Source organism: Falco rusticolus, chromosome 16 (assembly GCF_015220075.1).
Source record: "Falco rusticolus isolate bFalRus1 chromosome 16, bFalRus1.pri, whole genome shotgun sequence".
Classification (NCBI taxonomy): Eukaryota; Metazoa; Chordata; class Aves; order Falconiformes; family Falconidae; genus Falco; species Falco rusticolus.
The window spans coordinates 620,854-644,220 of record NC_051202.1 but is presented as its reverse complement, the minus strand read 5'-3'; the positions used below and the strand labels follow the sequence as shown (position 1 = coordinate 644,220).

Below are 23,367 nucleotides of genomic sequence, written 5' to 3'. Positions count from 1 at the left end.
TTCTCCATGTACTGCTCTACCTTTTGATGGTGTTTTGACGTTGAAAGATAGACCTCTGTGTGTTGGCGTGGGATTACCGTGTAAGAGGAGAAAAAAAAAAAAAATGGTTCTGATCTTGGTCTTGTCCGGAATCCTCTTGTGCCCGAAAGGGAGGGAAGGAGGTGGTGATGGTCATTGGGGCAGAAGCAGTACAAAGAACTGGTTTCTAGTTTGGTGGCCAAAGTGACTCTCTGTCTCAGATTCCCATCCCTCAAATTATGTTTTGGTATGAAAATGTTTTTTCCTATCCTAAAGCCACAAATCAGTATTATAGTTCAAGTTGCAGGCTGCTTTGACTTAAAAAAAATAAGAAAAAAAAATAGGAGGGGGGGAGGGGAGAAATTAAAGATGTGATTCAGTATTGATTTCCACTTGTTTTTGTGGAAATGCTAAAAATGCCAAGATGAAATATTTGGACTTTTCCTTGTGTTTCTTTCCCATTTTTTTTTTAGAAGCTCTTTGCCCAGTTTGACTCCAATTCCTGAATAATTCATAGTCTGTAAATAGCTTCCTCCTCCTCCTCCTCCTTTGGTAAATAGACTCTTTGTTCCAAGTGCTTGGCAAGCCCCAAGCAGTGTCATCCTGCTGAGTCGCTGGTTCGAGAGCAGAGGTGCTCACGGTGCCATGTGTTCTCTCCACAGAGTTATGTCATGCCCAGACCACCAAAGGGCTCCATGAGGATTTATAGAAGATGCCCCGTGTCTTGGCGCCTCTGGTGCTCCTTCTGCTGTGGCTGATGAAGATTGCTGCCAGCCCCCATTCCCTGAGGATTGGTGAGTACAAAGCTTGCTCTGACCTGTGTTCAACCATCGTTTCGCTCATTGTTTGGATCACTCTGTGTAGAAATGCTCGGACGAAGGACACGGAGCCTTGCCTGCGGTAGCTGCGCTCCCTGCAGTGCGGTGTCTTCCCATGCCGGGGTGCTGAGGCCTTGCTGGGCCATGGTGTCCCACCTGCCTTTTGGAAGTGTTTGCTCCTTCATCTTGTAAATGAAATACGGTTTATGGTGACTGTACATATTTGCATTGATTTTCATGCCAGTGATGTTACCTGATGGGAATCCCTGTCTGTATAAATTTGAAGTGAAAGGCACTCCTCAAAGAGGCACCGAGGAACGGAGCTTGCCCTCTGTGCCCTGCCCGCCTTGATGCTCCCCTGAGCTCCACACAGAAGGAAATAGTTTTCTGTCACAAATTTATTTGTTCCCACATTGATGAGCAAGGAGCGTTTGAGCCTAAACTGAACCTACTTAAGCACTGCCACAAGAACATGAATAACTCAAAAATGCTCCATTTTTAGGAAAGTCCTGTGCATTCAGTCCCCTTTGGGCTTTATTAAAAAGTGTTTGGGAAGAGGCACCATCATCTTCGCTTGCTGCCTGCGCGGATTAGGGAAAAGACATGCATCCAGAAACCTTGTAATGAAACTTGCTTCATAGTGTTGACACTTCGCTCAGTTGTTTAGAAAGGAAACTGCTTTTCCTGACTGTTCTCTCTGGAGCTACTAGCTGGTTTTATTAACTATTTGTTGCAGATAAGCAGCTCATCTATTCCTGTCCCCATTTGCAACTTTCACAAGTGACACTTAAGTAAAATTACTTCTCCCCTCTGCTAGCAGAGCATGGAGCAGCTCAGATATATAGCAAGGGAGGGTCTGTGCTGGCAGGAGCCTGGGAAGGGTGGCTGGGTGTTTTATATCCCCAGCAGCTGTGATTCATGTGGAGCACTCGTGCTGCATAGTCTCAGCTCCGCAGACTGCATTTCATGTTGATCGGCAGATGCTCCACTTGAGCCCGCAGACGGGGTTGGGGATGTGTGATACGTTATCAGGATGCTGATGGTGAAGGATCCTTTCTTATACCTCGTACCCCAGCCATCTCCTTCTGTGGGGGACGTACTGTGGGTGCTTGGGAGTGAGAGAGGAAGGGCAGCTCCCCTGGCAGCGCATGTAACAGCACTGGGCTGCAAACCAGTCCGGGAGCTGGTGTGGTTGCCCACCTCCACAGCACAACCAGAGTGGGATGGGAAGGTGTTTGAGAGAGGTGGGACGGTGCTTTTATGCTCCTGGCCGAGGACTGGGAATGACAATGTGTGCTGCACCGCACCAAGGGCAGCTGCCAGGGGGGATTAGCTGATGCCTTCCAGGTCTCAGCTTGGTGCACGCTCAGGGGTTCCCCAACCGGAGCTGATGGTGGCTGCTCTAAGGCCCTGTCAGCGCTGATCCCGGAGGGCAGGCAAGAAGAAGCCCCAGGATGTTGGTGTGTTCAGGGGGACATATGAGCAACCGCAGTGGTGGCAGAAGATCTGTCTCCCTTCGTCTGTCCAAATACTGATTTTTGTCTTCTGTACCTGGTATCCACTGCTGGGTGAAGGAAATCTTGGCACACTGCTGGGGCCTGAAGGCATATCCATAATAGAAATTACTCACACGCCTGAAGACAGGCATGGTCCATACATCCTGGTCCCACCATATCCCACCTGGTACCCACAGGTATAAAGCTGTACAGCTCTGCACTTAGCAGAGACACCTGATGGTGAATAGCTGAACCCATACTGGTCAGACGTAAGCATCTCCTCCTAGGCTGTGTGCCGAGATCCATCCCCGAGACTGCTCCACCAGTGGCTTTCAGCTCTCTCGCACTGAGGTTGTGCTCCTTTGGACTTGTCCCTCCAGTTTTAAAGTCCTCATGCATTTAGGAGTGCTTTGCTTTTGACTTTCCTTGGCGAAAATAGTGGAGGTGCTCCAGACACAGTTGTTCTTAACGCTTAGACCATTGCTGCCGAGTCCAGGATGGAAATGCTGGATTTCTGTAGCCTGCACAGGGCAAGGCAGTGCAAATATGTTGAAACCCTCCTAGGACTGAAGAAATTGTATCAGGGTGCTGCAAAGGCAACGTGGAAGTCAATTTTCCAAAGAAGGAGTGATGCTGTTGAGGGAATGGGAGGCAACTTTGCCAATCCTTCTAAAAGGCACTGGAGGTCATGGCTTCTGTGTCAGATGGCATTAAATGTACAAGCAGACAAAGACCCTGCAGTCAAGTCACAGGTATCTCCAGTTGCCTCCTGAGAATGGGACACCAGCAGTCCTGACATTGGACCTGGCTGATGCCCACACGTGATCCTAAAGCAAGAATTTACTGTGGGAGGGGAAGCTCTGGTAGGTATGTTGGTGCATATCTACTGCTTTTACTTTGCTTGTGGCCACAGTGCTAACTTCTCTGACAATAGTGTCTGAAGCAGATGGGCAAAGAGCTGAGGAGGGGGTTGGGGTTTTGGTTTTGTTTCTTCAAGACACGGTTTTATTTTAACAATATATCCAGCAAAAAAAGTTAATAAAAATAAATTAAAAAATGAAAGGAGAGAAAAAAATATTACTAGCAGCCCTGAAATCATTCCCAAATGCATGCTTTTGGCAAGGCAGGGAAATATGGTATCTAGCAACATAAATCAATGCACCGCATCGAGAAGGAAAACAGACCAGCCATGTACATTTAAATATTCAAAGAAAATGCAAGCTAACATTTAAAATAATTCTGAAAGCCATCTGGTAGTGGACCGCTCAAATGCACAGTTATATGATTAGTAAAGTGAGGTGAACATAGGCAGTGTCGCGTCTGCGTTCTTCACTGTGTCGGTAGGAGAGATTATTGCCTGCTGCACTTGGCTTCCAGGGTAGGAGGAGGCACGGTGGTGCTGAGTCAGGGGCACTTGGCTTGGCTTTTAAGCTAAGCGCTGAGCTTCCCTGCTGCTGCTTTCTTGGGGTTTGGGTGGATCTTGGCCCTGATATTTCTCAGTGGAGTTTCTAGGCAGCAGATGGCTTAATCTTCGAGCGCACAGTGACAGGAATTTTTGCTAGCCTGGACAGGGCCAACAGTGAGTGTTGCATTGCAGTGAGCTCTAGAAACATCATCATCTATGCAAAAAAAGTGAGCAGAATATAGGCTACAGGGCGACCTTCTCCATGACTTTGGCATGCATAAGAGCAATCTGTAGGCTTTGGCATTCTATATTTCTCTCCTTGATACACAGGAAAAAACATCGGTGCAAACATTTTTTTTCATCCTTAAACGCTGCGTATTCCTTTGTGATCCAATCCTGGAGAAAGTCTCCTGTTCACATTGTTCTGGAGACCTTTGGGGGGAAAAACACTGACCCACATGTCCAAAATAGTGTCTTTTTACTAAGAGTGTCTTTTGTTTATCAGTCAGCTCACCTGGCCTGTCTTGGTGAAGTGTTATCTCCATAGATGCTCAAAAGTGGATTGTGATTGGGGTATGAGGAAGCAGGCAGGAACAGGCACGTTCTCAGAAGTTTTCAAGAGCTCCAGGAGGTGTGCAAGGAGTTGCCTCGAGACATCCTGTAGCCCTTGAAAAAGCCAGCATGTGTCCTACCAAAATGGCTTGGGAGCAAAACCCAGTAGTTGGTGCTTGCCCGGTGTGTACATTTGCACATGCTGTCTTGCATCCAACCACACCAAAAGCATGACAGACAGCAGGTCCCTCCTGCCCACCCCAGAGGCAGGCAAGGAGGATGGCTGGTGCAGTGTGCTCTTAGCTAGCATCTCCCCTGGCTCTGGTTTCCTGCAGTAGAAGTAATTCTGGTTTTGTTTGTTCACTCGTGCTCAATAAAGTGTCAAGAAATTTACTTGAGTTATTTACTGAGTTATTTACTTGGTCTTATAGAGCCGACCGTCAGAGCCCTAAATTGGTATTCTCTTGCTAGATTCATTGGGTGTACTACCAGCTCATTTAAAATTCATACACAAGCCAAAGTTGTAGTTTATACATGGCATTGCCCTAACTAGCAGTAGGCTCGGTAGCGCTGACATATGATCTACTGACAAACTCCTTGCAAGACCTCCTTCAGCCCTGCAGCTCTTTAAAGTGCTCTTTCCTGTAATTGCTTCTGTCTGTCCAAATCCCTTCCCTCCTTCTACCTCCCAACTTTGCAAACTTTATACAAAAGGCAAGATGCAGCTCTAGCATTAAGGGTATTTTCTTTGGTGAAACTTGGTGTTCTTTTACCCCATACCCAGTGAACATGCATCTTGCTCAGCTGATAATTGAAGCAATCTGCACTGCTGTCCCAGTGCTTGTCGTAGGGTTTCATCCACCAGAGGAGCAATGTGTGGTCAAAGTCTCCACGAATCTAACCTGACAGTGGAGTGTCACTAGAAGGGCCAGCCTGGGGCATCTGTCCGTGTTTCTAGGCATGTTTCCAAAAATCTAGAGTACCTGAAGGGCTGTGAATCTCCTGCATCTGCTCTGACCATGGACTTATAATGTCAAGAAAATGTTCTTGGGATCCACCAGAGCATGTGGAGTTGTGGGAAAGCACTGGCACTTAACTGTGGATGCTGAAGTAGGTGGAAATGGAGACATGCATGCAGCTTTTCCTGCGTCACTGTGATTGCATAAGGCCCTTCTGATTCTTCCCTGTCGCCCTGTTACAGACCTGTGTAGCAGAGCATCACTTGTGTGGCCTTGCCTCTCTGCACAATTGCCCTCCCGAGGTGCTTGTGATGCTAAGCTGCTTGTTCAGTGAGCTGAAGGCCCCGTGGCTGCACTGTGTGCTTCTGCCCCGTCAGTGCAGTTTGCAGGCTGGTGGGTCTGAGCGGGGGGACTGAAGCGAGGTAGGAGCTCTGAGCATTACAAATGTGTACGGCAAAAATGAACGATAATGGCAATGAACAGAATTGTGGACCATTTAGTTCAGCTTCCCCAGCTCCCAGAGGATATACATAATTCTCCTAAAGGCACTGCGGAGGAGATCACACAAGGCAGCATGTTATTTAACATTAACATTTTGGAGGGGGGTAGCGCCACTGATGATGAAGGTGCAGTCAGTCCCCTGGATGCTGTAAAAGAAAAATGTCGGTGTCAGCACCAGTGCGCAGGTACAAATGCTCCCTCCCAGGGGTGGGGGCTGAGATGGGGACAAATGCGACTGTGCCCTTTATGGCAGGCGGGGAGAGCTGTGGCTTTGTGGCCGGTTGGCTTGTGGTAGCCCCATACCGCCACAGCCCCATGGCAGCTGGCTGACACCGTTCGAAGTGCCGCATCTCTCGCCTGCATGGAACCAGAGGAGCGTGTTTAACGCAGACAGGCAAAGCATCAACTCCTTTCCGTAGGCAGCGCTGCTTTCTGGCGTATCTCGGGCCTTTTTGGATGACACCAACGCAGCTGCAATAAACTGCTGGCCACCGGTTTGCTCTTGCTCGGCAGAGAAACAGCCTTACCCTGGCTTGGAACCCAGCAAAGCTGTCGCGATCAGCTTAAAGCAGAGAAACAGTCTCGAAGTCTCACATGGTGGTGCTGTTGCTGGAAAACCTTTCCACTTGTGATTACTGTCAGTATTTAAGAAAACAAAGCTTGTGGCAGGGGTTGGGCACTCTCCCCCTGCCCAGCTGTACCAGTGGGGAAGCAGAGGTGCTGGGTCCTGCTGGCGCAGGGGGGCACAGCCAGTGGCTCCTTGCAGGAGGCACCAGACTGGACAGGAAGAGCTGAGCTGGGAACAAAGCCGGTTGCTGAGACATGTCTGATTAGCTGGTTTCTCTGTGCACGGACCTAATTGTTTTCGAAGGATTAAAAATAATCCTTAGAAATCCTTACAAAGAAACCACTGCGAGCCGCAGTGCCTGCGCGGTGATGCTCCGTGGATGCTGGCTTTCAGGTCCCATCGTGTTGGGCTGTGATAAAACCAGCCTGGCATGAGGAGTGGGGTGGGAAGGGGGTGTAGCTGCTCTGGGGGCCAGGTGGAGGGGTGCCTTCTGGGCACGAGGGGCAGCGGAGGAGTTAACTGTTTGTAAAACGTTTGCCCAGTTGCATCTGGAGGAGCAAGTCGTGAACTTCAGGGGCGGTGACAGGAGCAGGTGTGGGCTGCAGCTAGGTTGACATTCAATGTGGGCAGATGCTTTCCATGTGTATGTTGGGGTGCTAGTTGCTAGGAACCTAAGCTAGAGGCTTGCCCGGGGTGCCCCATGGCTCCCCTAAGCCCACATGGTCATTGCCTACCAGCTGGAGAACTGCCCTGGGATGTGGCCCACCAGCCCTTGCAGCTGGGAAGCGCTGCTGGGTGCCTGAGCTTGGGTTCCATCCCCTGCTCAATTCATGCCTCACTGGGCTCATTTCAGCACTTGTATGTCGTGTTTGGCCTATATTGATTTCTTTTTTTTATTTTTTTTTTAAAGGCTTTCACATTTAATTCAGGACTTTTTTAGACTCTGAGAGTCTAAAGAAATAGAGAATGATGCAGGAGGAGGTGAGGTAGCCACATCTTTGTTGATGCATGACATAGTAAATTTTTCTGGCTAAAGCAGTACTAATATTTCCCCCAATATTAAAAAGGCCCAGTTAGGTTCGTTAAGGTGAAGTAGTTTCATGGTTATTTGTCATTTGCTGCTTAAGAGTGGTAAGAGGTAGAGAAAAATACAATATTCGTTTGTGAACTTTTTGCCCTCTTAATTTTGCTTTCATTATTCTTCTAGGAGAGTAATATATTATTTATGTTTTCTGAGTTACATGCATAAATATTTATTCTTTAAAAAGTCACCCGTATAGATGCCAGGCTCTTTCAGCAATGCCCTGTCTAGACTTGCCCTTTGATTCCTTGCCGTTCTGCCCAGGTACTGCAGTGGTGTCCCAGCTCCTAGCCATACCTTCCCTGTCCTGGATGGTCTGGTAAAGGTAACTCATCCATGGAGGCCACTTCCAGGATAAAAGGAGCTGGTTTCTTCAGGAAAAGGCAACTGAAGCTGTTAAAAGAGGGGCTGCATGCTGCTGGTGATTGCTGCGGTCCCTTATCTAACCCATTCTCTGAAATGATGGGGTGAAAGGGGGTTCTCGTGCACGCCCTCGATGTCGGACACCAGGGCAGAGCATTCGGGCTCCCCATGTGTGCGCCGAGGCTGGTGCTGGCTGCGGGCCGGGGTCTGCATGCTGTTCCCACCGGCTCTGCAAAGGCGAGTCCTCCCGGGGATGCGCTGGGCGCGTTCTCTGCCTGCAGAGGCAGGAGGCTCATTAGCACCATGGAAGTGCGAGCAAAAACTGCGGGAGGAAAGCGAGCGCGCCTCTGAGCGAGGAGCCCTGCGGGAAAGCGAGTGGGAATCGGCTTGAGCTGCGAGTGCTTGGGCGGTACTCGAGGGATGTAGCAGTCCTGCATCCCTGCTTCAGTTTGCTTTGATTTGAAAGTGAGGGGCCTGTTTGGCGTGGTGGCTGAGGACTGGATGCCGAGATGTTTCTCCATGAACTGCATGTGGTCAAGGTTGAATGCGTTTGGCTTAAGATCGACTGAGCCGCACACTCTAAAGAGACTTGTTGGCAGAAAGAGGGGCTTGGTGCAAAGGGGGGTGACCTGCCCTGCCACTGGTGGCTCTGCAGGAAGAAGGTGCCCGTGGCACGTGCCAGGCAGCCCGTTGCCCACCAGGCTGCCCCTCGCGTGGGAGAGCGGGGTGGGAGGCTGCGGTGTCTCTCCAGGCTGAGGTTTTGCCACATAAGACATAACGAGCTGCTGGTCTACAGCTCGGGAATCCAGTACGATAATAATATGAATAATATATAATAAATAGATGTAAATCTTAGATCAGTGCTACAGGGCGTGGAGTGAGGAGTGGTCTGGGTTCAGTGAGACAGACCATCTCTTCAAGTGTTTTGCACCTCTGTGGCAGAGTTATTTTTACTGATCTGTTCCTGATCATTAATGTCTGAGAGGCAGGCTGCATCGTACAGCCCAAGAGGCCTTAAGCTTTGTTTTGATTCATTATATATCCACATACATATTATATTGGTATAGTGCTCTGTGGGCAGAGCATCTGGATGGGAAAGTCAGCCGGTAGTTATGGAAAAGAGCTGTGTTGCTCAAGTAGCAAATCAGCACAGAGCTCGATTTTTTCATTTGCTTGTTTAAAGAAAATTATTTGCTCACCAGCATGGTAAAGCTGTGGTACCTGGGCACAGCAGCCAGCTGCTGCCCCACGCTGTACTGCTTTGGAGATCTGGAAGGTGACCGGGTTCAGAGTAGCTGCTAATTCAGTGGGAAGAGGAAAATTTGCTTTAAGGAGAGGAGCTGGGGAGAGAGGGGCTGTCCACCGCGGAGGTTCTCTCTCCCTCTGTCTCCTGCAGGTGAAGCCCTGTGCAGTTGCAGGGCAAGAGGCAGACGGCGAACGTGGGTAGGTGCATGTTTTGCTTCAGAGGGCTGATTTTTTACTTCTGTGTCTGAATGCTGAAGATTCTCCCAGAGCTAAGGATCATGATCTGAGAGCTGTATAACTTCTTTTATATCTAAATAGGGTTACTGCCCTGGGCAGCACTTCGTGTATTTAGCTGCTGAGCCATTTTTAATACAGATCTTTTTGTTTCATTGAGTGAAAGCTAGTCATAGCATTATTTTTTATTCACATATATATGAATAACAAAGTCAATTGCATGAATGAAAGATGCTTGGTTCCTTGCCTAAACAGCTGCCAAAATTAATTCCAACTCTGAGCCAAACCCAGCAAAGCTGGAATTTCTGCAGAAAGCTCCAGTGCGGCGTGAGATAGGCTTGTGCACTAGTCTGCATTACAGATTACTGCAGCCCAGCCCCTGGCTCTTGGCTATCTGTGTGGGCAGTTGAGGAAGGAGAGATTTCACACACTCTGTGGTGAGCTTGACTTCACCACAGAATAAGCCTGAATTAAATATCCTTAGCAGACCCTTGCTGGAGTGAGTGCCATCACAATGCAAAGCAGTGCTCGCTTGATAGAGAGCAGCTGTCTTGGCAGCTCAGAGCACCTGAAAACTTCGTGCCAGCATCAGCAATACTTTGAGCGTCAAATTTGTTCCTCCCCATGGACCAATTCACTTGCATTTAAAGAACCGTCTGAATTGAACAGGAGATTTTTTTGGATGTGGACTGGAGCTGGGTTGAGTTACAAAATGCGAATAAGCACGCAGGTTAAGCCAGTCCCCTGGCCGGGCAGCAGCTACAAGGCTGACTGCTGAGGATGGGGCACCTGTGGATACGTGGCTGAAGGATGTGGTTGCTTGCTTTTAGGGAGCTGCACATCTGTAGTGACTGCAATGTGATCTGAAGGTCATTTTTCAGGAAGCGAGATGGAGGATAGCCTTGCAGATTAAGGTGGTGGCCCAAGTTTCTAAAGGTGAGTTCAGATAAAGTTGAGGCCGTGAGCTATTACAATCTTTCTGAGAAGGCAAGCTGGAGGATGGCAGGTGGGAGAAGGACAGCAAGGCGACTCCAGCTTGTAACAGTCTGTTGGAGCAGAGCTGAGATCCTCACGCTGCAAGTGTAGTGTTTCTTTCTGTTTGAAGCAATACGCCTTGTGCTCAGAGGTTTATTCCTTGTTCTCCTGCTGCATAACTCTTGGCAAGTTGACTTGTCCTTGCTCTCCAGATGGGTGGGCTGGAAGCTCAGGGGCCCGCTCTCCTGGATGCAGTGTGTGCAGTGCTCAGCTCAGTGAAGTGTTGAAGCCCTCTTGTTAGCATTAGGCACTGTGAGACTGTTGGGCAGCCTTCCCAGAAAAGGTGCTTTTGACCTGAAAGGGCACTTATCTCAAGTGCCCCTCTGCAGCTAATTGCTTGTGGCTCAGTTTAAGATAAACACACTCCTGTAAAGCTAAAAGCCCAAATTGTCCTGGCTTGGATTCAGAGGCTCTAGCTCTTGATATCCAGGTGTTTTGAACCTATAGCATTTGAAAAAGTCTCAATCCCCGAAGCAGAGAACAACCTGCAGACAAAGCAGGTGAGGCAGATCCTGGCTCCTTGCGTGCTGCTGCTGCTGGGCTCCAGCCTCTGCGAGGGGTAGGTCCTGCCCTTCCCCCTGAAGCCTTGCTCCCAGCTTTGTGCTCCTTTGGCTCCTCTTCTCCCTCATGAAGATCTCATTGTGTTGAGGTTGAAGCTACTGGCTGAGGTCGCTGAGGAAAAAAGGGAAGGATGGATGAATGTGAAAGAATGAATTTTGCTTTTCCATAGGATGTTGGCTATGAAAAGCGTGAAGTGCAGGCTGTGCCGAAGGGCACAACACCCAGGGCACAGTCCGTACCTGAAATAGCTGTGGGCAGGTGTAGAGGAGTGAAGGCGGTGGGCTGATTAGCATTGATAACGTGCAGCTGTGGCCTTGCCTCAGAGGCAGTGGGCTGATTGACCTGGATGATGTGCAGGTGTAGCTGGTTCCCGCTAAGTGGTTAAATAGCCCTGAGGATGGTGGGAGAGGGGGGTCAGATGGAGGAGTAGCAGTGTGGTCTGACCTCTGGAGGAAGGAGATGCAGCACAGACAGTAGAATCTGACCAAGGGTAAAGCCTTATTGCAGCCTACTACTTTGTGCTGTAACAGGCAGGCAGGACGATGGGAAAGCCATCCAAGAGGGTGATGTTACGTTAGGGTAGCATTGCTCCTCAGAGCCCTTCTTTGGGGTGTTACCTGTGGAGGGGAGATGAGTGCAGGAGCTCTGAGAAGCTGAAGGATAAGATCCCGGCTAGAGGAGAGCTCATGAAATGAGGAAGACTCAGGAGATGCATGGAGGTGGGTGCTCATAACCACGGTTGGTCACACCTGAGAAAGGTAGCCTTGAGCAGTGGCAGAGCATGGACCGCAGGGCTCCTGGGGCTGGCAGAGCCCTCGCTGCAGGGTGGGACGTGCAGACCTGGTGCTCGTAGGGCTGGGGGGAATGAGGAAGCTCCATGGTCCATAGGTAAAGATGAAATGCGAAGCTCAGCAGGCAGAGAAGCAAAGCAAGCAGATACTCATGTGTCAGCGCAGAGGTGGACTTAAGCATGGAGTTAGAAGGGAGTTACAGGGGGGACCTGCAGTTGAGGAGCAGCTTAGCCCAGCGGTTGCCAGCTCTGAGTCGACCCCTGCCAGCTGAGGACTGCGCAGGTAAGAAGGCTGCAGGGAGGGATGGCTCGTTTTCCCAAAGACACCACTAATGAATTCCTCTTGCACCTCCAGATGCTGTAAGGGTTTGGAGAGACTAAATGGAACTTTATGTGAAAATGATGGCTGAATGTCAGTTCTGCTGTCGAAGCCAATTTGGGAGCCGGAAAGTGCTAAAAGAATTAAGATTGTTAAATGGAAATAAGTCTACTTGGATGAGATAAAATAGGGTTTAAATGAGTGAAATTATCTGTGGATTACCCTTGTTAGAGTACTGCCTTATTTAATAAACTGGGTTTTAATCTGCTGCAGGGATTCCTGAAGGAAAAGCTTAGCCTATGGGGCTACGTGCATGTGATGAAGGGGAAGGACCAGCTGTGCTGTCATCCTCCAGAATGGAGCCACAAGGGTAAAGGGGAGGTGATAGTTTGCCCCTGAGTGCTTTGTACTTTCACAAGGAGCTCGTTTGCTGCTTTGTAAGTGGTTTGATCTTTGTTCAAGTTTCTTGGGTAGTTCTTCTCTTTTGCTGGCAGAATACAGGAGGCCGCTGCTTCTGGTTAGGTGATACCTGTTCTGGCTACCACATGTTGCTGGGGAGCATTGCTCGTGCTGGGCCATGCAACACTTGATGCTTCCTGGGATAAATACAGTCAGACCTCTCCTCGAGCACTTGGAAGGAGTGCTGCAAGGAAACAAACTTTTGCTGTATTTAGGAGGGAAAGAGAGAGTGCTGGAAATCTTGAGGGCTGCAATTTCACTGTGAACAGAGACTGTAGTAATTATTAATGGGCACTGATTATCTGCTTCTGTAAGAGCAGATCTGAGGCATAAGACCAACCAGGTACTTTTAGCTAACTTTAGCTGGCCACCACTTAATGCAGATGTCACCTGTCATCTCGCATGTGTTTCTAACCCATCTTTCCTTGGTGATAGTCAAGAAAGCATAACTGCTCCAGATGCTTCTAAAATTGTGGAGGGAAGGACCTGATCTTAGCACTGTGCAGTCATCTTTCAGCACTGTAGGAGTCTGCTCTTGGCTGCTGGAGCCAGTACCTGAGCCTGGGAGCGTACAGCACGCAGGAGGGACATGTGTGGAGGGGAGGGTCTGAATGCAAGGTTAAAAAGGCTAAAACACAAGGAGGGTTGAGACCTGATTTTCCTTTTAGTTGTGTAACTCTGAGGTTTCAGGATATCTTATGTTCTGTACTTGGAGGATTCAAGAATTTTCAAGCTGTTTTCCGACAGTTCGGAGAGAGAAGTGAACTCCAGAGTCACTGGTGGGGTAGGAGTCTCGGACGGGATGCAGGCAATCCAGGTTCAAACTCCAGCCTCTGCAGGAGTCTGTGGGGAACCTGTCTGGGTTGTGCTGTGATCTGGTCAAAGGAGCCTGTCTTCTGGGAACATTACGTTTTTGGTGGCCCTTGTTGTTGACATCAGAGCTAATAAAACTGGCTAGCAGGCAGAGCTGAGCCATTGCCTGCCAGAGCCTTCCCATCCTGTATTTTTTGCTGTTTTTCCTGGTCCTGGCCTGACAGCCTGGTCTCTGTAATAAATGCTGAAAGTTCATGCATCTCATGCTGCTAAAACTGTGTTCAGGGAGGAAGTCAGAGCTGGGATGGCAGAAGGGAGGAGCTCTGTTTGCCCACATATTTTTATCTCGCTGGGGGGATTGCTGTTCCCTACCCTGTGTTGTAGCACAGTGCAGACTCACTGGAGCTGGTCTTTATGTGCCGTGTCCTCTGGAATTATTCCTGGTTTCATATCGTACAGGTGCAGGCTGGGATGAATGCCTGAGATCTAGCCTGAGGCTCATCCTACGTGAGTTTAAGACTTCTGTGATCTTCCTACCAAGCCCAAGGGATAATGAAATCTGAAAAGGGATAATGTGGTGTCAGCTTGGATTGTCTGAGGAACTCCACATTCATTATATATTCCACCCCCTTTCCCACCCTGACTTGTGGTTCTTCTGCTTGGCAAGAAGCATCCACTAACCTGTATCTGATAGGATCAGCTGCCCCATCTCGCTGTTAGAGGGCTTTGTAGTCTCCGTTATCTTACAGAATTTGTGCTTATGGGTACATGTGTGCGCGCCCCATAGTGTTCGACAGCACATTTGATAGCCTCTACCTTGTACCAGGTTTGATTCGCAGCCATCTGGCCCTACCATGGCAGGATGCCCCCGATCACACTCCTTGTTCAGCCTGCAGAGTGGTTTTGTGGTCGTGCTCAGCTGCCCCATGCATCTTCCCATTTGACCAGCGGCAGAAGTCCATTCTGCTGTTTGGCTTCGGCACTTCAGAACATTTTGTTCCACATCCCTCGCACAGAAGATAGCTTGGCAGTTGCAGACCTTTAGCATTTATGATCTGTTGTGTTTCTATCTGTTTCAGTGGCATGTGGAATATTTTGGCATGCTTGTTTCATTGGGGGCCCTGGTACACTAGGAAGAAGTGCTTTATTATTCCAGGCGTGTTCAGAAATACTGTGATCTTAGCGATCACACAAGACAAAACAAAAGAATGGTTGAGTTGGTGATGAAATATCTCGCAATACTTGTGCGAAGTAGGCATCCCATGCAATAGCCACCCCAGATGCCTCGCCAGCCCCACTTGTGCTGCTTCACTGGCAGAAGCTGGTGCCAGACTTTGGGGCCGGGTGAGGCTGCAGTGGCTTTGCCCAGGCAGCAGGCAGTGCCCCGAGCACTGCAGCTCGCAGCAGAGCTTGCCTCGAAGTCCACAGCATGACCGGTCTCTGAGAGGTAATGCTATGGGATAGCTGCCTGCTGGGTCTGGAAGAAAGCAAGCACTGTGGTTGTCCAGCTTGGCATGGCTGAGGAGCATTACCAAGCTAGGACAGGGCTCTGAGCTGAGTGACTTGGGTTCTGGAGCAGAAAGCTTGTTTTCATTGTAATGGCTCTGGTTGAAAAGCCTGTTCTTCTCTCATGTGCTTAAATCCCATGGAGCATCTCATTAGGAACAAATGATGCCTCAGGCAAGTGGAGCTATAGAAAAGTAATCTTTATTAAGTACCCTCAGTGGTCAGAATTACTTGATGAGCTCCAGAGTTTTATTTGCAGGCAGCTTGGGTTGTCATTTAGCAGGAAAGTGCTTTGAACTCCTTTCCTTCCCTGTCTCTAGGTTACTGTTTTCTATTTCTGTGTGTTTTCAGTCCCTACAGCCCTGCAAATACTGCTGGTAAAATTGTTGACACTGGGAACCAAATTAATGGAAGAGAGGTTGGGTATGTGTGGGTCAGGAACGTGCAGCCATGTACGAGGTGTCTGCAGCGCACCGTGAGTTGCCCTGAGCAGGGTGCAGGCACAGCCACTTCCATGGGAAATGGTGTACAGAACGCACGGACTGATGTGGTGACATCCATGGGAAATTCTGCCTCTGAATGCTTTGTTGCTGCATGCTTGGGGTGGGGATGGCCACCAGGAGAGCAGCAGGTCCTCTTGGAGCCATCCCCCTTGCCTGTCCGTGCTGGCACCTACAGTAAGCTGGACAGCTGGTTGTCTTTCATCTCTGGACTTTGCAAGTTCTCCACAGGTGATAGAAAATGAGCTATAGACTGTAATCACAAAGGCCAGTGAAAAACAAAATGGATTTAAAACAGCATCCTGCCAGATGCTTTGCTTTTTGCTGGGTAGCTAGAGGGAGAAAGAATAAAGAGCTCAGAAAAATAAAGGGAGACCTGGGTTGTGAGCACACGGCTGCACACAGCTGCTGTGTAGCTGACCCCGGCGTTTGTTTGAGGCTCTGCTGCTGCCTAGTGCCGGGTGGGATGTTTCTAGATTGATGTGGAGGCACCCCCAGCCTCGCCCTCTGCCTGAGTGGTATCAGGGCATCTCAAGGTATGCCCAGGAAGAAAAGGGGAGAGAGAAAAATTAATCTGTGACCACTGTACTTGCCTTTATGAAAAGGAAATGAAGTGAAGGCAGGAGACTGAAAAGTTCACCTGCGTCTGTCTTGTCAAGCATGCGAAGCTGACACAACGATGCAGTCATTACAGGCTTCCCTGTAAATACAGCTTCTCCCCCCCACCCCCCCCATTTAGTTAAAAGCCTGTAATTGCTCTGGAGGAGCAGTCACTGTTTATCAAGGAAGAGCCTCTTGATCATGTCAGGCAGCTCTAGCGTTCATGGTCCGTCCATAGGAGCTTTTTGGTATCAGAGCATCTGCAGAGCGCAGCAGCCAGGAGGGCTTGGTGAGCCCCTCGCACGGGGCTCTCTTGGCTGATGCTTTCAGTCCCCCAAGCTCTGCGCTGTGATGGGGACCCTTTAGGAGGAAGGCATTTTCCATGGTGCTGGGGACAGTTGTGCAGTTGAGCTGGTCACTCTGCTGCCTCGCTTCTCCTCATTGCCCGGCTCCTGCTCTTTTGAATAGCAAGCTGCAGTGGGTCGGTGGCTGTTTGTTATCCTGGGACTGTCAATTTTATTGCAAGGAAATGAGAAGCATTTTCAGGCATTGGCTAGCAGCGCAGAGAGGCTTTGAGCAGAAGTTCGTGCCACTAAGCATGCTTTTGAAAGATGTGTAGGGAATCAATTAACCTTGAAAAGATTTGGTGGCTTGGTTCAGAAGAACACTGGCTTTGAGGGTTTCTTCTCCTGCTACTAAAACAAGCTACCTTTACCATGAAGCATGGACACTTTCTAACACCGAAAGGTGAAGTGAGTACAAAAATAAAATCAAAATAAAAAAAACAACCAAACAACCTCACAGCAAAACTCCAGAAGAAATGCAAGAAAGAGCATCTGTGTGCCTAACACCAGAAGCCCATCTGAAAAACAGTCGTTTGCTGAATATAGCCGTATGCTTTTGTTTTAAATGTCCTGACTTCGTGCTCAGCTCTCCCCCACCCCTCGCTCTGGAAGCGCTCCAGCATGATCCGTGCTCGGAAAGGCAGCGCTGGCTGTCTGTCCTGAGCTGCCCGAGCTCCAGCCAGCACCCGCAGGGAGCTGTGCGACGGGTTACTGCCCGCTTGCTTTTCCCAGCCTTCCGCAGGGAGAGCGGAGCAGTCCGTGGGGCAGCACGTGCCGTGGGGACGCGCGTCCTCACCTGCTCCGCTTGCTCGGGTCAGTGCCACGCTTCAGGGCTAAAGCTCGCTGCCCCGCTGGGAGCCGCCCGGGTGCGGGCTCTGCTGTGCAACGTGGTAGTTCAGGTTAGTTCACGCTTCCTACATGGAGTATCGTTGCTTCTCTGTGGGTTTTACAGAGCTCTCTGCTCGAGCTGAATTACGCAGGTGCCCCAGTGCTGTGGGGGAAAGTGTCACTAGCTTCCTGACCAGAAGTTTCTAACTGCCAGGAACATCCTTCCCAGTTTTGTGGTGGGCTTGAGGGAGTGAATTTTGCTTTCAGTTGGCAGCAATGGAAAACACAGTGAAATTAAATGCAGGCATTACTTTTCTTCACACCTCTCCTCTTTTTTTCCCTTCGGATTCTGGCAACAGGCTTCAGCCAGTGTATACCCGGGTTTTGAGACATCTGGGTTGTCTGTAGGATGTAGCTATTTCCAGGAGAAATACCAAACTCTGTCTTTTCCTTCTCAGATAATCTCTCCCCAGGTAGTAAATCTGAATGTACTTGGTTAAAAGCTGAGAGTCTGGAAATGTAAAAATACTAGAATTGCTTTTGGTATTTTTCTAGCCAGGGTATCAATGCCTGAGTGGTGAGACGAAGGGGATTTCTTGCTGCACAGGAGGGTCTGTCTCTCGCAGAGCAGCAGGGTCTGATAGCTGTGGTTGTGATACAGGGTTCTGCTCCTGGCCGTTGGATTATTTTTTTTTTTTTTCCTTTCTTCTTTTTGTAAGCCTGGGCATGACATCACATACTTTAGATTTCAGTGTCAGCTAGCTAATCTGCTTTCTGACCTATAGAAGAAAATAGCCAGTAATTTCGTTTACTTTGTGCAACTCAACTGTGCAAGCGCTTCCTTAGACGAGCCAGGTTAGGTGATTAGCAGAGGAGGTTTGTTTTGTTTTCCCTGTCACATTGTCTTTTTAATTTGGTAGGACTGAATTTCTTGGTTTTTCCATTTGTAGGAGGCCTGAACTCTGTTACTGCATTGAATCTGTAAAACTGCAAAATCCCTCAGCCTGAAGCAGAAGGTGTTGTGAGGGAACAAAAGGTCAGTGCTACGTGCTGTACCACCAGCACCGGGAGACCGGAGCTGGCCAGCCCCAGCGGCATGAGCCAGCCTGCCCTCCCCCAGCACAGATCTGGATGGGATGGTCAGGCACAGTGTCTGCTGAACCCGCTTCCTTCTCCCCAAAGTCCATCTGACCCTGCTTTGCACTGCATTTCCATGAAAGCAGAAGGGTGCTGAGCATCTTGCAGATGAGAGAACCTCTCTTCTAGGCTGGGATTATTCAACTAATCTCGTGATTATGGTGATAATCCCTTTTGCAATGGTGCCCCTCTCCAAGGAGCTCTTCCCTCAGGGACTTCCAAGTCCCAAATCGCATTTTCTCCTAGCGCCACAGTGCTCTGTATTGAATTAAGGCGCTCTCAAGGACCAGAGGTGTGCATGTCCTCCAGTATTGAAAGCTTTGGAGTCTCTGGTGTATAGTCTCTTACCTTATCGACCTTTTTTGGGCTTGCGGTAGGGATGAAGACTGAGGGGCTCTCCTGTTGGAGAGGAGATGGCTTTGCAAGCTCGAGCCCGTGTCCCTGCAGCAGAGTGAGCTGGAGCTGCCCCACCAGCCGCAGGCAGCATTGCAGCCTGCTCAGTGATGCCCGGGGTCTGCCAGCTTGCTGGCTTCCAAGGTTCGATGTTTTTCAGACAGGATTTTGCTGCTGCTGAAGAGGGCAGGCAGGGAGGCAGTAAAAGCGGCACTGCTCTCCAAGCTGTAATCCCTTCCCACTCCTGCTGCCAGGTACTTGGCGGCAAATAAATATTTTGCTCACAACTCATTGGAGGTGGCATCTAACCAGATGTGCTCTCACTTGGTATGGCAGGAGATTTATTTGGTTGTCCATTTATAGCTTATTATTTTCTTCTGTCTCCCCCCCATCCCCCCCCAACTTAATAGCAGTTTGCTATCCACCAGGGTATACATTTTCTTCTGATTAAGTGCCATTTAGCCGTTGGCTGCGTGCTCATTTTACTTTTATAGACACATTTACAGCAGCACAGACAGAGGCACAAGCGCCTAGGAGCAAGGGTAAGGAGAACGGAGAGTCACAACAGCTCAATTAGATTGCATTTTAATAAAGTTTCCAGCTAAGCTGCATCGCAACTGTTCCTCGCAGTGGAGGTGCTGGGGTTGCACAGCCTCTCCCCTGGTGGGACAGCCAGCGGGACCTGCGCTGGGGCCAGCTGCAGGCTTCGCACCAGATCCTTGACCATTGGGGCGCTGGAGCTCTGCGTAGCTTGGAGCTAGTCTCTCTAGGGTGAAGAGCGATTTCCCAGCTTTCGGCAGCTGCTAATTAGTTGCAGATGATGAGATAATTTATAAAAATTAGGAGCGATTTTCTTCATTGTGCTAATATCGCTTGACAATAGAGCCAGCCTTTTAAAAGGGTGACTTTTCTCTAATGTAGGGATCAGGGCTAAAAATATATATGTGTGTATGTCAGTAGGGTGAGAGCACGTGCTTCTTAACCGCTCCGAGGAGGTGTTTCTTAAGTTCATTTGAACCATAAGAATGAATTCAAATTGAAATGCAAACTTCAGTGTCGCTTAGAGCGCTGTTCGGAAAAAATGTTTGATCGTGTCACCTTGGTGGCAGGGCAACAGAAAGCTCCTCTCCAGCATGCTGTGGAAGGAGGCTCTAAGATGGAGCAGACAGCTTGCATTACATGGGGGTTTTGGCAGTGAATCAGCAAAACTAAGGTCGCTTCTCTCCCCTTTCCCCAGGAGCGACAGTGACTCACTCCCAGCTCCTAACGTAATGCAGGAGTGACTACTACTCCAGGGAGCAGAGGGGAGAGTTACAAAAGGAGTGTTTTGTCTCTCATGAAGAATGCCCTGGGGGAAACAAGATGTGTAGGCAAGGGGAAGGCGCAGTGTGGCCGTGGCCGGCAGCTTCCCGTGGCGGTGGAGCTGCAGCGCAATGCGGTGGTGGGGCTTGCTCCCCGTGGAGGTGGGGTTAAGACCAGGTGGTGGGATTTGTTCTCTGTGCCACACCGGTGTTTGAAGGGGAGCCCCTGTGCGTTGCTGCTGGATCTCCATGCTTCTCACGCACCTCAGGTGTTGTTTGCCCCTTTAGCTGGTCTGTGTCAGCTGAGCCCTCCAGCACGAGCATGCATTTCTGGCTGGTCTAATGGGAACTGAGAAACGGGGGTGTTGCTCTTGTTTGGAAAAAAAAAATAAAAAAAAATCATTAGGCTGAAGAATGAACTTTCTGCAAACCCAGACGGCCTCCAGTGCTCCATCAGATTTCTAATGATTTTGTCACAGTGTTAATCACTCAGGTGAGTGGCAGTATTTTGATATCAGCAAACAAATTACGTTTCCGCATAGATAACCCAATATGGACTCAAGCGTGAGAGCCGAAAACAATTCATCAGCTTCTAATGGGGCCAGCAGATTTCAGGCAGGTCTGGGTTCAGCTGCGGCTGGAAGGCAGCCTGTGCCTGGAGCAGCCCCTCCAGCCCTGGTCTGCACGGGACCCACCGGCAGCTGGGTCTGCCGCATGGTGATGCCCAGGATTTCCAGCTGGGATGGAGTGCCCTTAGTGCCCCTTGCTGTGCAGCGTTACTTGGGGCAAGAGGCAATGTCTGTACTGGAGAGTTTACTGGAAGGTGAATTGTGAGCAGACTGGGGAAGGTGGAGAGAATCGGTTGCTCGATGTCTCTCCTGGTAGGAGAACCAGAGGATGCTGAATGAGGCTGGTAGGAGCCAAGTTCAGAGCAAACAGCAGGATGTCGGTTCGCTGCAACAGCCGATTGATATGTTGAGCTTGAAGGATGTTGTGTGTACAGAAAGTTTTCATAGATTTAAGGGGAAACTGGGCAAGCACAGGGAAGAGGAAAGCACTTAAAGAGTTATTAAATATATAAACAACATCAGTTTCAGAAGTTTCCTAACCTGAGAGCAGCTGAAGGCTGGGAGGCTATTAGTAGGAATTATTGGATGGACTTTTGGTTTGACAGTAACATTTGTTCTTACGATCTAGATATGAAGCAGAGGCACAGAGAAAATGAAAGGAATTGCCTGTAGCAAGCTCTCAAATTAGCACCTACATCTCCCATGTCCCATTTCGGCATACTGTCCATCAAGACTGAAAGGTGTGGAAATCCGGCTAGGCTGTTAGCAACACGCAGTGGGAACCTGTGGCGGCACTGAATGCCAGTGCAAAGGGCCAAGCACCAGGTGTCAGGGGATGGGGGTAAGTGTGGGTGCTGTAAGTTGAAGGGGGGTGCAGTTTGCTGTGTGCAGATGATGGTATCTGTGTGCTGGGCCACTGCTGCTCCAAGCATCTGATGGTAATTACACGGGAGCCTCCAGTATGCATGCATACACGTGACAGAAAACAGCACTATGTAAGCATGGGATTGCCTTCCAAGCTGGGGTGGGGGTGGGGATGCTGGAGGGCAAGTGTGTGTGAATGGAGTAGGGCCCTGAGAGTGCATCAGCGTGGCAAAGACCAGGACACACAGCTGTGTGTGCAGGGTAGCGGTGAGCTGGAGCTGGGTGTCCATGTGTGAAACAAACTGCGGTGAAGCAGGCGGGTACAGGGGGGACGCGCAGGAGGAGCAGGACTGGTGGCAGCTGCTCGCTTGCAGAAGCCAGACGCTGCGGCGTGCTGACAAAACCGGGAGCGCCTGTTTGCTGTAGTGGTGGCAGGAATTGCCAGGGGACCATGCTGCTGGGGTGCATCTTGGCACAAGCAGGGCCCAGCGCCCCTTGGGGTCTGATGGTTGGGGTGACACAGAGAGGCCATATACCACCAAGGCTCAGCCGTCGTTGGCCACAGAGCCACGGCGAATTCTCTGGGCCACGTGGGCTCTTGCAAACTGATCCACAAAGCCTAGTGCTGGGAACTACTGCTTGAAACCGTTGCCTGGTTCTGTGGAAGCAGAATTAGTTTAAACCTGTTTGTTTTTTCTTACATGAAACAAAACACCCTTCTCCCACTTCTGTAGCTGCATGTTCATTTCTTCTTTTTAATGCCATCCTTAAATATATGCTTCATTTCTTAAGTGATTCTCTCTTGCACTTTATGGTAGAGTTATCTTGCTCTCTCAATCTCTCCTACCCACTCCATTATCAGTTTTAGTTGCCACTTTTCTAGGAAAAGCATGTTATGTTCCTTCAACCTCTATGTAGATGTTGGTAGATAATTCTTTCCAGCATTTTATTAGCCTTCCTTGGATCTCTTCTAATTTAAATGCCTTTGGTTTTATAGTTTTGGGTGCCTTGCTTTATCTCTTTGTATACAACATAGAGCTGTGTGCGCAGCCTCATTGAGACTCCATTAGGAGGACTTATATCCTGGCCTGATCTTATCCATGATGTGCCTTTGAATCTTTCCTTACCGCAAGTCCCCTTCTAATTCAGGCTGTCATACATCTTTTCTTCAGTCTTGTTTTTCAAGCCAGAAGTGTTCTGATGGTGTTGCCTAAAGCTGCGTGGCCTCGTCTGACAAGATGTGCCGTGGGAGGTCAGCAGGGGTGGGATGTGAGCAGGAGACCACCACAGCAGAGCTGCAGTATTGGGCAAGGTTGTTCAGCGTGGTCTGTGAAAACATTGCTTGAACGAATGTGTGGTGTACTGGGGAGCTGCTCTTCGTTGTTTGTGGATGCTTCACGTGCATCCGTATGCCGAAGGTCCAGGAGACAGGACTTTGTAGTAGGCACACACAGGAACTTTCCTAGCTAGTGTGGGGAGGCACGTGCTCCTTTCTTCTCTGGAGTTTTTTTGGTGCCTTACAGCTTGTGTGTGCCCAGATGCCTGATAGCTGCTGGAGACAGTGTGAAGCCTTCTCTCTTGTAGTCCCAAGGAATGATCTGAGTCATAGATGCTAACCCAAACACCGATGGCAAAGCCTTGGAATATTAGCTAGAATGCCCCAGGCTTGCCATCAAAAGGACTTTGTTTTGATTTTCCAGTCGCAAAGACTTTATCGGCTCCTACCCTAAGCATGTAGCTCTGCTATGTGTTAGTAACCAGCTTATGCAATAATAGATGGAGGCATCCCCCGTTATATATAACGAGCTCAGGAGGATCATTTCTCCTGTCCGCTGGCTAATGCGGACCTTTCTCAGGATGAATTCGTCTCTCTGCATGTACCAACCTTTTTGCTGCTGTGATGCTTTGTATAAGGTAAGACTGTTCCACCGGAGCTCATCACAATGAGTTACAAGGGTCCATTTTTGCAGCACACCTTGGGTGCTGGAGCCTTCATTGCTGTGCAGAGAAAGTGCAGGCTGAATTTGGGCCAGAGGGGTTGGAGGTTATTTTGTGTATCACTGTACGTGGTGAATCGTGGCAGCACTGCTCACCAACCTTCTAGCTGA

The 23,367-nt window shown here is 49.4% G+C and overlaps 1 protein-coding gene across 2 annotated transcripts in view; it reads left to right on the top strand.

The window, feature by feature from the left end:
- The first annotated feature begins 677 nt into the window (after window positions 1–677).
- The window catches only part of GRIK4 (glutamate ionotropic receptor kainate type subunit 4), a 134,877-nt gene continuing 112,187 nt past the window's right edge, over window positions 678–23,367 (top strand). The window contains exon 1 of one of the 2 annotated variants that reach the window (XM_037409993.1): window positions 678–812. In XM_037409993.1, coding sequence (XP_037265890.1) covers window positions 731–812 — 82 coding nt within the window. In that variant the 5' untranslated portion in view covers window positions 678–730. The remainder of the gene's footprint in view (window positions 813–23,367) is intronic. The other variant, XR_005107819.1, reaches the window with a different exon arrangement.